This window comes from Varanus komodoensis, unplaced genomic scaffold (genome assembly GCF_004798865.1).
Source record: "Varanus komodoensis strain SLA01 unplaced genomic scaffold, ASM479886v1 scaffold1, whole genome shotgun sequence".
Taxonomy (NCBI): Eukaryota; Metazoa; Chordata; class Lepidosauria; order Squamata; family Varanidae; genus Varanus; species Varanus komodoensis.
In genome coordinates, this window is record NW_025335268.1 from 41905788 (window position 1) to 41919998 (window position 14211).

At 40.8% G+C, this 14211-nt stretch overlaps 1 protein-coding gene across 2 annotated transcripts; it reads right to left on the reverse strand.

The window, feature by feature from the left end:
- Positions 1-668: 668 nt before the first annotated feature.
- LTV1 (LTV1 ribosome biogenesis factor) lies at positions 669-14183 on the reverse strand. 2 transcript variants are annotated; one of them, XM_044423296.1, is made up of 12 exons: positions 14056-14183; positions 11474-11605; positions 10774-10965; positions 9886-9973; positions 8356-8500; positions 7883-8126; positions 6983-7110; positions 5824-5886; positions 5241-5377; positions 4438-4490; positions 2730-2930; positions 669-967 (listed from the first exon to the last, which is right to left on the reverse strand). In XM_044423296.1, the coding sequence occupies exons 1-12, from the start codon at positions 14056-14058 to the stop codon at positions 854-856; spliced, it is 1500 nt and encodes a 499-aa protein (XP_044279231.1). In that variant the 5' UTR covers positions 14059-14183; the 3' UTR covers positions 669-853. The 2 variants fall into 2 exon arrangements, with proteins under 2 accessions (XP_044279231.1, XP_044279240.1); XM_044423305.1 differs by lacking the exon at positions 5824-5886.
- Between the last annotated feature and the right edge of the window lie 28 nt (positions 14184-14211).

Consider the following 14211-nt stretch of genomic DNA (forward strand, 5'->3'; position numbering starts at 1 on the left):
CGACTAAAATGTTCAAGAGGTTGGAGCAACTCCCCTATGAGGAACAGTTCTAACAGTTGAGTTTGTACAGCCCAGAAAAAAATGTAAGAGGAGACATGAGAAAGGTGTACTCAATTAAGAATGTACTTAAGAAAAGTGGAGGAAATGTTTTTGTCCCCCAACCCTAATTGTATTAAAACCTGGGATCTCCTAAAAGCTGATTGGTAGGAAATTTAAGACAGATGAAAGGAAGAACTTCTTCACAGAGCATATAGAATTCATTACCATTAAATGTAGTGAATTCTAGATGGCTTTAAAAAGGAATTCTGCAAATTCAGGAAGGTCAAGGCCATTGATGGCTACTAGTCCAGAAGCTCCATATGCTCCCTCCAGCACCAGAAGCAGTTGCTGGGGGACTTGGGCAGGACGATGCTGTTGCCCTCATGGCTGGTGGTGGGATCCTGTGGCAGCTGGTTGGTCATGGTGTGCACAGAATGCCAGACTAGATGGATGCCTGGTCTGGTCTACCAGGGCTCGTTGTATGTTCACACTTGTGTCAAAACTGGATCCTGTTCATTAGACTCTAGTTTTTGAACAGAGGAATGATAAGCTTATCTTGAACCCCATTATTTTTCTACAGCTAAGGAGTTTTCCCAAATCAATTTAAGTCAATAAACAGTTGGCATCACTTTTAAGGGAGAAAAATATTACAATGATTTTATTTTAATAATAACCAAAAATGAATTTACATTTAATCAAATACTTATTTTTCAAAGATTGTTGCTATGACTTTTAAACTTCAGTCCAATATACCACAGAAGAATCCTTTCCTAAGTAAGGTGTTCAATGCCTTTAAAATGAAGCAATTGTTTCCTTATGACAACTTGAGCCCTTGAATGTTCTGTTTTAGATTGAACAGTTCTTTCTCTTGCCTTGTCTTCTCTTGCTTGAAGGCCAGCTTGTTTGCTTTCTTCTCTATCCTGCGTTCCTACACAGAAAAATGGTTTCATTTTTATTCAGAATGTTTACATACCACTTCTCAACAAGGAGCTTTCAAGAGAGTTTACAAATAAACTAGGACTCCAATTACAACATCGTAACACATCCTAATGCTAAAGCTTGCTTACACTTCCAGCTGCGCTCTTCACTCTTGGCAGCCTTGATTGTGCAGATGGTATCAACAGCTTCTGGCTTTTGAAACACTTGGCAGAAGGGGCACAGACGCAGAAGAGGTGCTTAATATTTCACATGCAGATACTGCTGTATATTTCAGCATGTATGTTCCAGTACAGGGACTGGCAACCCAGCACTCTCCCGGCCCACCCACTGCTCCATCTCCTCTGCCCGCTCCCATTGCTTCTGCCTTCTGCCGCACTCAGCAACTAGGAAGGCAAGATGTTGGCAGACTGGGAGACGCTGCCCCATCTGCTGCCTTTCTGTTTCTTCATTGCTGAGGGGAGTGCAACAGCTGGAATAAAGTGAGGGTAACCACAGGGATGAATGGGGAAGTAGAAGGGGCTAAAGCAGCAGGGAAGGGAATAAGGAAGGACAGAAATCTTCAAGTCGAAAGGGCTGGGAGAAGGAAGAGGAGATGTGAGGAAAGTAGGAATCCTGGTAGGAAACATGCCCACAAGCATAAAAAAGAAATGTGAAATATGCTTGCAGGTCCCCAAAGGCTGCCTACTCCTGCTTTACAAAGAGGCTGCATATAGGAAACCCGGAACAATAAATCAGAAGTTAGTTTATCCCTATCGTTATCATGGGTTAGGGACTTTCAGTTCTTGGATTCTTTTAACACTTCTAGTGTAGTATCTCTCAAACTGAGTTTGCATTACCCTTCTAAATGTATTGTGTCATCTGCTCTCAAACAGAGTACTCAGTTATGCACACAAAGAGCTTACTACTTTGTGTAAAGATCTGGGTGAATACATTTCTTAGTGCTTCCAGAGTGTCTATAATGGAACCCCATAGAGAGTGCATTACATTAATTTGTGTGGAACTGGGGCATCAGTAGTTTGAGGCAAGGTCCGCTTTCTTCAGATATGGCAAACAAGCAAACTACTTAAGCTGCAAAAAGCACATTGTATAGGCTCCTCCCTCTTGACTGCTTCTACACTTAAGCTGTCTACTCTGCAAGCACTTCTGTCAGCTTCCCTTAACCCCGTGACTCATTCCAGTCCAGCCTAAGTGTCTTTTGCCATTGTACTGTGAATGCTTGGACATCTTCTGCTTCCTGTCAGTGTGCACCTTCACGTCCTTCCTTAAGCCTACTTTTCTGCAAAGTCTTGCTTGAGCCACTTTAACTATAGAGTTCCTTCATTTTTATCTCGCCATTGTAGCTTCATCAATAGCTGTTATTGGGCACTATCCTTCCATTTAATTTCTTCCCCATCTGCCGCAGCGTCAAACTTTTTACTAAGACACCAGCACTGTTGTACCCAACACACAGATATCTCATGTTCACTAACAAGTATGAAGCCATATGGCGCAACAACCTTGCTGAAGTTAAGTATCCCTGGTTTGCCTTATGAGAGACCACCCAGCAACTCTATCGAGTGGTGTGAGTTTCTTGAGGGAAGAGAGGCAAAATATAAAGGCAATAAGCAGTGTAAGCAATAAAATTGCAGTTAATTTGATTCATATTTGGGAGTGCAACATAATCAGTTCTAGTTTCATTTAACAAAACTATTATTTACCCAAAATACAAGTTTATCTAGTATGCAATCAGAGTAAAAAAAAAGTTATGTTACTTTTCTTTCTTCTTTGATGGCTTGTTTTCTAGCTTTGCGATCCTCTTTAGTCTCATTTTTGGAACGTGGTTGTGTGGATATTCTTGGCAAATCACAGTCATTTATTAGTTGCATTTGCTCAGCCTGCTTAGCTGTAAGTCCTCTTTGAGGCAAGACATGCAAAGGGATTCCTGTCTTTTTAGATACTTCAACTGGTTTGGGCTGAATAACAAACATATACAGAAATGAATGAACCCATTTCTAATCAGTAACATTAAAAGCCAGCAACATTCATGCTTCCAGGAATTCAATTAGATCCAAAATTTGATTCAGCCAAAATTACAGGCTTTAAGTGTCAGACCAAATGGTCTATCAAGACAGAATTTAAGCACTGGAGAAAAAGTTACATATCTAGATTTTTTTTTTAAGCAACCATGGCTGCTTCACTTCCAGCTGCTGTCACTTTTCTCATTCCCTTGGGCAGTATACTAGGGGACACCACGGGGAGGAATTAGGCTTTTTGACAGCTGTGATTCTGAGCTGATTCTGGCTTGCCATGACTGCCAAACAGTCTGGTGTGCAAATGATTCATGCTCTGAAGCGCAACAGGGAAGACGGTGCAGCCGACTGGGCACCCCGCCTCCTGCTCAAGAGAGGACCTCTAAAGCAGGAATGCCAGATCCACTCCCTGCTGCTGCCCTGCCCTTGCAGGAGCCTGGCAGCATGGATTCCAGCTCCTACATCCTGCCTGGGAGCAAGCCTCACAGGTGGGGGTGAGAAGCCATTGAATTGCCCAGCAGGGTTGCCCCCAAAACAGAGCAGTGCTATGGAGCTGATGCCCCACACCTGAGCCCGAGAGGTGTGCTGAGCGTGCATCGGCTCTGTGGCAATTCGCTGGGTGTGGCTGTCCCAAATGTGCAGTTGGTTTCCCACTCCTGCCTGACAGCAACCCTCTTAGGCACTGGGGTTGGGGTAGCCATCTCCTGCCCTAGGGAAGATTGCTGGGTCAGGTGGGGTGGGGGACAGGATCAGGATGCCTCTCACAGCTGGGTAGCTGTCAGCTGCACTCTTTGACTGGCCACTCTTGCCAAAAGGCTTCCTTGTTTTGAGGTTTCTATCACGCTGCATTGTGTTGCCCAAACTTGGACAATACAACAATCAATACCATGGTTGATAACCACACTGATTCACACTGATCAATTGCCATGACTGGATTTGGACAACACAACAAACAGACATGGTTTTTACTGTTATCTGCTTGCTGTGATGTGTGAATCCAGTCAATGTCATGACTAACATAAATTCCACGGATTCCAGAAGTTCTATGCTTAAGTAATATTAAGTCTGAATTCAAGCAATGATAAAGGAGAATCATCCATTCATTAAAGCAAAAATGGGGAACCTCCAGATCACTGCTGGGGACAGGAGGTCTGACAATCTCTTCCCAAAGCAGTGCAACATTCCCCACCTCTCAAAAGCACACCTGTTCTACAATTAAGTATTTTTTTAAAGGCTCCACTGGTGCCAAAAGATGTGACTCACAGACTCCCCTTCTGCCCCACAACCTGAGCTTTCCAAAGCAGTGTATGGCACAAGGGGCTGCCTTTCATTTTTCTCTAAAATCAAGCATTCTGTTAGACATGCCCAAGTCCCTGGGTGCATCCAGAATATCCCATTCATTGCAAGGCAGACATCTTTAACTTATAAATGAATATGAACTCCCATTTACCTTCTGTGGAACCTCAATAAGCTTTGGATGGTTGTATAAGTTTGAATAGGTACCTTAAAGAGAAAAAGATACATGGAGTTGACTGATCAAGGGAAAAACTGTTCTCCAAAATATGCCAAAGTCTTCAGAGATTTCTACCTCTGTTTAGTGAAATGTTAGGCACAGTCCATCCAGCAAGGCCAGGATTCAATGCTGTCGGCCTTCAATGCAGGCAAGACTCTGACAGGGCACGTGGCACACAGTCACCATCAATTTTCCTGCCTTGCACCCTGGACAGCTGTTTTTGGTCATTCAGATGAAGTGCTGAGGAGAGGGAGGGAAGGAGGCTGCAGGGCCCTCTGAATACAATGTAAGCCATCAGCCCCAGTCTCTTCTCATTCCCTCCCCCCCACCCCACCTCCTAACATGCCCTTTTAGTCCTCTCAGAGGCTGCTGTCTGATCATGGAGACCCAATCCATGGAGTTCTTTCTGCAGTAGTTCTACATCTGGAAACTCAACTCTGCAGTTGGAACTTGGGCTCCTACTAACCCTATGGGCTCCAGACAATGGGGGTGAAATAGGATTGCACCCAAAGGTGTTTTGTAGATAGTGAAAGTATAGGTTGGATTCACACACAAAAGCCCTTGAAGAGCTCTTCCTGAGGGTTGGGGAGCCTCCAGTACAGAACAGGATGCAGGACAGAAGCCTGCAAAAAGTAAGAGAAGGATTTGCAAAATGACTTAACCCTTGCCATGAAGAATGGCAGCATCATTATCCTTGCATTTTCTATTCACTGGGAAAGAACTACAGATGAAACACTCACTCAGAATGGATTCGCAATCCCATTTTTCTTTAGGTTCTTCAACAACCAAAGTTACAATTTCTTCTCTCCCATCACCTTCCTCATTCAGGAGCAGCTCTGAATCTTCTTTGAATACAAGTGCATCAGGTTTCACACAGCTTTGGAGAAAGTAAAAGATACATGATGGCACAGAAACCTTTTAAACTGACTTTAACAACTGCTTTCAATACCACACACATTAAATCTGTATCTCTAAGAGATACTGAGCAAACAGCAAAATGAGCAAATGTACAGCATGTTTTAGAAAAGTGCAATTTGGATGTGGGGTACCCTTAAATATAAGTCATATATTGTGATTTTTAGTGGGCAAAAGTCAGGGCACCCTATTTTAAATGATTAAAGTTATTTTTTTCTTAATAGGCCTAATTAGTAAGTCACAATTCACTCCAATGCTGCTAGCTATGGGTACTTTGCTAACATAATTAGGCCAGTGTGGTGCAGTGGTTAAGAGCATGGGACTGGGACGATCTGGGTTCTAGTCCCTGCTCAGCATGAAGCCAACTGGGTGACTCTGGGCCAGCCACAGACTCTCAGCCCAACCTACCTCACAGGGTGGTTGTTGTGGGGATAAGATGGAGGAGGAGAATGATGCAAGCTGCCTTGAGCCCTTTGTAGGAAAAAGGCAGGATATAAACCAATAAATAAATAAGTAAGTAAATAAATAGAACTTCACTGATATCGTGATAACTTTGGCATACATTTGTCCAGTTCCCACTTTATTTCCTAATCTTTTATGACTTCAAGAACAGCAAATCACTTGTACGTATATTAATGCATGCAGTTTAACAGACTCAGTTACTGCTGAGAAAGGAGAAAGCTAAATATATTGGAATGCATTATCTGACTTGGAAACTGAAATAACAGAATGAAAGCTAAGGTGCTCATTTAGGACCTAACTCTCTGGCTCACTCTGGGCTGACCCCAGTAATAATGTTCAAAGGGACCAAGGAAGATTTTTTCCATCTGAACATGAATATAAGCCTCAATATTCTTTTTACAAGGGGTCGTAAAAAGATAGATAAAGTTTATTTCAATGGCAAAAATCTGAAGTGCCTTCCTAACTCCATGATTTAACAGCAGTACTTGTTTTTGGAATAGGGAAGGTAGTTCTCTCATTCTGATTTGAAATGTCAAGTAGCTGTCTGAAGAAAAGGAGGAAATACAAGACACCATCACAACTGCAACTGTCTCTTTTCAGCGCACACACTTCGCATCCAGAGTTGTCAAGCATTCTGGAAAGGGAAAAGAGAAGCAGTGGCTACAACTGAGGCAGCAGTGGCAACAAGGAAAATCTCTGCTTTGATGCACAGTAATTCAACATTACCAGTGGCAGATGCTGTTTACCCTCATTCTTCAAAACAAAATCATACAACTTTCAATTTTTTCTGGAAATTATCTAGGGAAACCAGCTTGAGAACATATTTTCAAACACTCAACCAGCAAAGCAAAATGATGCTTTGGGAGAAAATGGATGACCATTTTTGCTTGTAGTGCCACATCTCCTGAGCATTCTCTCCAGGGAGACAGTGCTTCCACTGTTTCAAAGGACAACTGGATTTTATATGTTAACAGTGCTTTCACCAGTACACTGATTTTTATTGCAGTTTTGTATTTGCATGTTTATTTTTAATTTGCAATTTGTTCTGAAAACAGATGAAATTCCTTAAATCAACCAACCATAAAGTAAGGATCTTTTTACATACTCCTTTGCCTTTTCTCTGTAGTAGTCATTCAAGACTTCCTGTAACCGAGCACTGTCACTTTGAATGAAACCTTCTAATTCGGCATTATCCAGAGCTCCAATTTCATCATCATCAAACTGCTCGAAGAACTAAACACAAAGAAACAAGCAGTATTCAACATGAAAACTAGTTCTCCAGTATTCAGAACTGGATAACTAGTATTATATAGCAATAATGAATCTGAACAACTATAAAAAATTCTCGGGGAAATATCAAACAGAGAACGGTGCTCCCACCAATTCCATTCTCCAAGCAAAGCTGGACAGTTGCACAAAGATTTACTACATGAGGAATAACTGGAAACTAGCAGAAGCACTTATTTCCTCAGGGGGACAAGTTACTGGCGCTTCAATAGGTGAGTTACGTTAGCCCATTCCAACTGAAAGCAAAGGTTTCGGGTCATTTCAGAGCTTCCTACAGGAGACCTCAAATCTCAATTGTATACACACTTGGTCTTGCTTGTGTAGTGGGGCTGGCAGCAGGTGTCACTTGTGCAACGGCCCCATGAAATGCTGCCGTCAGTTTTGAAAATAGCCTTTCATGTTACGGATTTCTTTCCATGGACAAAGGAGAACATTGTAATGCAACATTGCTTGCTACCCTGATAGTTACAACAAGAAAATATCTAACACAACATGAGTAATGGCACTTGGTACCAGAAAAAAATTACTTAAATCTGATTAAAGGCTGTGCATGATTAGTACTTAAGTCAGCTATCTTGCTGTCACTGGTAATAAAAAGAAATGAAGCATGAATTTACATCTGGCTGCATCTGTCTGGATTCATTACAAGATGAGAATCAGTTGAACAATATTTTCTAAAGATACCTTACGCTAAGTGAAATCACCACCATTACTTCACCTTTTCAAATCTTTCATCTAAAAGGGTCAGTTGTTCATTCCTTCTCATTACTGAAGAGGTCATGGAGTATTCTGTGAAACGACTCTTGGTCTCTTCTTCCATGAAAAGAAATTCTTTCATTTTCCCTCCACTTTCAGTATCATCTGACAAAGGACCATCAGAATCATACTCTTCATCACTCTGACTGCCTTCCTCGTCGTCTTCTTCCTCCATATCCTCCCATTCATCTTCATCTTCAGATTCCCTGTGAATAACATTAACATTGAATGACATTATTTTTCCTGTTTTACTATTGAATAGCTGGAGAGAAGATAGTAATTTTTCAAATCCTGAAAATCTGTAAATGTGAAGCAATTTAAATATAGTCCAGTCTACGTACCGCTGCCAGTCTTTCACTCAACAGCACAATTTTCCATCCACATTGCCATATTACTAAGGACATAAACACAGTAACACATTTTCTATTCCATTACCCACAAGCTTCTTTTTCCTCCTTTGTGCTTCCTGATTGATTGGCCTTTAAAATGAAATCATCTTCAAGGAGATTGTCTGGATTGTCAAAATCAAAATCTTCATCAAGTGCTGCAACAATGTCTGGGTCAAAATCCAACCGAGGCCCTAATGATAGATAAAAGAATATGTTATAAAGTAGCTATGGCAATGTCCAAGTCTTTTATCAGGGTCAAAGTCAAAGAGCCACTTTACCCTGAACAGCACTGAACTGCCTCCTCTTGCAGGCTCCGAGTTAAACCTAGGTTCCTTTCAAGAGTGCTGCAAGACCCACCTGGCTAGGATGGCTTTTATGGTTCAAGCTTAACTTAGGATGGTATTTGAAAAGGTAGGGCATTTAACTAGGCTTTATTCAGTCTTGTATGATGAGATTTATTTGTATAAACTTGATTTGTTGCCAAATTTAAGTCTTTGGAGTAAGGTAGACGATAATAAATGGAGAAATACTCACACAACAGCCTCTCTAGTGGGTTTGCTGCATTTTATTCAATATAGTGCAGATTACTATAAAATACTAATCAAAGTTAAAGAAGGAACAACTGATATTAAGCCACACGTATGAAAATGGCAAGTAACTTGAGCAGAACATGAGCTCTTGAATTATATCTATGTTTTCATTTACTGCTTAAGCCATGATAATAATTTCTGTTGCTTCTCCTACACTCCTACTGGAATTTGGAAAACTACTTTCAAGGCGTCCAGCAAAATCTTCTCAAAAGGAGTTTGACTTTCTTCCACAAACAGCATGTCATGAAATTTCATTCAGTTTCATCTACTACAATATGTGGCAGGACAAACAAGTTTTACAGTTCTTTTGGCAGTGAACGTGACAGTGAACAATTCACAGTTCCAGACTTTGCTTACAGATTTTAAACACATTTTCAATTTTTTCACTTGGAAAAGTATAGAAGGCAACTGCCAAATGCTTTTAAAAATATGAAATAAGCCATTGTTACTGATAAGTACAACTTTTTCAACTAGACTTCTTTGACATGCATACCATGTTAAATCATTTGATGGAAAATCCACATATCCAGTTTGCAAAAGTTTCTTTCATGGAAAATTTTGTCTCACCACAACAAAATAGGAAAATATTTAGAAGCCTGAAATACAAATACTTCAGCTTTTCCCAGTTCCCATGAGACTTCTTCCTGCATAATAGCAGAAAGCTTCAGGTAAAGCTAGTGATCAATTTTCCATCATTCTGATGGAAGAATTAAGAAATTTCTAATCTAAGCATGAAGGAAGCTATGAAATTTCCCCTTGATAATGTTATTCTCCTTGACAGCAGAATCATTCTGCAATGAAATAATCTGATCTGTTTTATTAGATATAACAATCAAATATATATTATGAAAGGAAGGCAGACTAAGGAGCCTCCAATCCTAGATTTCATTTAATACAGTGGGATTTCTAGGTAAACACAGATGAGATTGCACCATAAATATTCATTACCTTTTAACCCCTCTAATAACTAAAGCTATTTATAGTACCTGAAACAGGAGCAGCTTTGTTTAACAGTCCCACATCCTCTTCGAATTCTGAAGCAAACACTGATGAGGGCAAGTTAATAGTTGGCGCCTACAAGGAGAAGAAAAAGTGGCCTTTAAAATAATACTCAAGAGATAAAACCCTTTGAGTAGTATGACTACCTTTCAAGGAGAATACAATTCACATACTGTCTAACTCTTTCCTCTGAATCCTTAGAATTAGCATGTGTACATTTGTTTTTGCCACTCAGAGTTCTTAAAAAGCTATTCTATACTAGATCTGCTGATGCATGAATTGTCAAGCAGGACTGATGGGATTCCAAACTCCTGCTCATGAATCCTAGACAAGTTTGTGGATAATTATCTCCAATGAATTCTTCATGCATAAACTTAATGAAATGGTCTCAAAACATGATCCTACTAGTTTTAAGGGCAGTGTATGAAAAGGTGCCAAATATCTTAACCCACTAAAATGTTGTAGTGATGTCTTCAATCAGTACTTACACAACTTGAAGTGATCAGCAACAACCTTTCCTTCATACCCCTGAACAAAATGACTGCCTGAAATACACACTGTTTGCTCTCATCTCTTTAAAAGGGGTCTATAGACCTGCTTGACAGAAACTGGATAAATCAAAAAACAAAACTTTGTCATTTATGTTATCATTAACTATTATTTAGTATTTAGTACCAACACTGAATCAAAATTAGAGCCATAAGATTCAGAGTCAACATACATATATATATCGCATGTTTCCAAACTATTTTATTTAGTTTTTAAATGTTGACTCTCGTCTTAAAACAAAACTTGATTTGTTCACAGAATATTCATCTGAGAAAAAAAATACAGAGGAGAACCACCATAAATTTTCAAGTATATGTTGTACTTACTGGAATTTTCTGAATTTCTTCTTCTACCTCTCCTTCTGCAGTCACTACAATTCTGCCTTGTTGATCTGGTATGCTTGATGGAATAAGCTCAGAAAGCCCAGAAGCTTCTTTGAGATGTTGCAAGTAGTCGTAGTCATCATCAAAGAATACTCCGTATTTCCTCTGTTCTTCCTTCCTTTTTTCTTCATCTCCCTAAAAGTGTGTTAGTGTTAACTAAAATCACAAGGTATTGTAATCCCCCCTGCCCAAAGGAACCAACATAAAAACAACTTTAAGGAAAAACAGGCATGCAAGTATGCTAAGTTTCTCCACAGATTTTGCAGTGGAGTTGATTTAACTCAGGAGATGAATTTCAAGAAGTTCCCAGCTGGATCAGGCCAAAGTGCCTATCTAGGTGCCTCTGGGATGCAGAATATGAGGGCAACCGCCAGTTCCCAGAGTTTCCCACCAAGGGACATTCAGACTTGCTGAATCAGATCCTGAAGGTAATATATAGGCCTCAGGACTAACACACATTGACAGCTTTGTTTAATACCCAATAGTACAAATGTATGCATGTTCACTCAGATGTAAGATCCACTGAGTTCAAAGTGGGGCTTAATTCCAGACGGTTACAAGATGGTGAGTTCTTCTTTGAACCTTATTTCCTCAAGAACCAAGGAATAAGCTACTTTCCTACACCATTGTCTTTTATAATCACCTTCTGTGCAGGCAATAGAACTCTCTGGGGTGCAGTGTCATCTGCTGTCAAAGGGTCCCTCTGACTTCTGTGTACTAAATGAAATGTGACAGCTTTCTTCTTCTCTATGAAGGGTTTCTTCCGCCTGTGGGGCTGCAAGACAAGAATTAAGTTACTTGCAACTGGCCCAAAATTGACAGTTTTTCTACCTGTCTAAACATATTGGTTATACTGTGTTCAGAGCCTCCCAAAATACCTTTTACAAGTATACAGAACTGAAAAGCAAATCCAAATTAAGGAAAGAAAAGTTTGTCTGGTTAATTGATGTACACTGCAGCAAGAAGTAATTGAGAAGACATTGTACAGCCCATTTTAGATTTCTGTCATGGGTACACACAACTATGGAGTACCACTTCAGCAACAACTGAGAGACCAAGAGGGAATGCAAACAGTGAAGTATCACATTGCACCAGTTCTCACCAAATGGGATTTTCTTCTTACTGACAAGAGTAAGAAGTTGATCTTACCATAACTGTCTCACTGTACAGGTCCCTGCAGATACCTTTGTGTGGACTCCGATAGATTTTAATGAAATTCAGATTACAGATACTGCCAAATGAAACCATACTTTTATTTATCCTTAGAACTGGATGTTAAATTTCCTCTCATGGTCAGTGTAAATATCATTAGAAGGCACAATTAACATGCCTTTCTTATGAGCCATCCTGAGTATAAGGGAATCAGGACAGGCATACATTAAATAAATAAAAGGACTTGGAACCATAAATAGTTTACTTGGGTTGATGCCAGGAACTCAGTTTTTCAAGGGGACTTACAGGCACTGATTCACTTGTCTACTGTCTTCCCTCTGACACAGTTATGTAGACTACATTACACTGCGTGTTAATCTTCGCTGTATCGTTCCAATTTTAGTATATGTGCTGCCGAAGTGAGCACACTGTGTGCTGTTCTACAAAAAAATGATTCATTAGGCTTTACATCATACCAAGGCTCCATTAATAAAAAAAATCTTTTAATGGGGCCAATGATGCCTACTCAATTATGGTAAGATGAGCTGGTATTTCTATATGACATAATTCCTGCATAATGCTCACTGCAGGGACCACATTAGACATTTGTACGTGATCTCTCTCTCTCTCTCTTTCACATGCACACAAGAAACTGGCATCCCAGTATGTGAACATTATTCATGCTTATTTATTAATTTCTAACCTGCACATTCAACTTATCCATGTTTTCAGGGTGACTTACAATAATAAAACAAATCAATTTACTCAAAAATAGAAAGCAAAAAGCAGCTGAATGAACAACAGATCAAAACCCCATCAACTACAACTAAGAAGTTTAAAGGTAACTTCTTAATTACCTTCATAATATTTATAAAGGGGTATTTACCTGAAAATTATACCAAGGTGGGTATCAGGTGACTTCCCCTGAGGAAGCAATTGCAAAGGCAAGTATATACCTTTGAAATTCCTTCTTCTGAGAGGTTTGCCTGGTCTTCTCTCTGTTGGTTTCAAATAAGCCTTGTTGGATTTTATGTAATTTTATCCAAGTACTGTTTTATTATTTTGAATTGTAATGTATCATGCTGTTTTTACTTTTTATTGTAAGCTGCTTTGGGAAGACTTACCCTAAGAAATGACAGACACCTAATTAAAAATAATAAATAGATTGAGATCCCTTCTTGGCAGCCACCATCTGCCTCACTTTGGATAGGCATTATAAGAGGACAGCCTCAGTGTACAGACTGGCTGATACGGCAGAATGTAAGAACAGTAGTACTACATCAGGCCACAGGTCTATCTAGAGCAGCACCCTGTTCCCACGGTGGCCAACCAGATGGCCATGGGCACCCCAGAAACAGGGTATCAGTACAGTATCATCCTTCTGCTCATGTTCCCCAGGAACTAGTATACAGAAAGCATAGGCAGCCTTATTCTTCAGGCAGTTAAAAAGACACCAGGCCAAGAGATAAGTAGTGTAGAACTTTAAAAGGAAACGGAAGCATTCTGAAATCGATTAAAAGCTAGCATAGCTGTTTACAAAGGGATGCAATATGATCCCAGCATCCATTCCCAGTTGAATTTTCTGTAGTTTCCAAATAAACATTAAAGGCAGCCACAAGAACAACACATGGCAGTACAAGAACCAATCCCGCTTATGTATGCTATCACTTACGTGTGATAGTGCTTCACAGAGTTTTGTAGAGCATGAAAGCGTCCCAATAAAGCCCCGGCAGCACCACAAACGCCTAGGCCCAAGCGTGGTGCCTTGTCGCTTGCCTTCATTCCTGTCCCAGTTATTCCTACCAATGGCCCGCAGTTATAAAAGAAAAGGTTGCCATGCAATTAGACCCGCTTTCCCCCTGCCCTCCGTCCAGGAGACATCACGGCAGTCTTCCTCAACCTGGTGTCTTCCAGCAGCGCTGGACTACAACTAGCTGGAGGTCTACGGGTATCAACACATCCACATGGCTACGGAGGATGGGCACTGTAGTCCGACACATCTGGAGGGCAAAGGAAATCGGGGAAGGCAGGACCCGAGATGCTTCAGCCTGGGCGGCTCGCCACGTCACTCACCATGGCGCGAGCCCTCGAGCAGTCCGGCCGTCACGCGCCGAGCCCCGCCGGTGCCCTGAGCACGAAGCTTCTCCTCAGCACCTGATAGAGCCCACGACTTCACGCGCTCCCGTCTCCGGAAGGGGATTTACTCTCCCAAGACGACGCTCTTGCTCC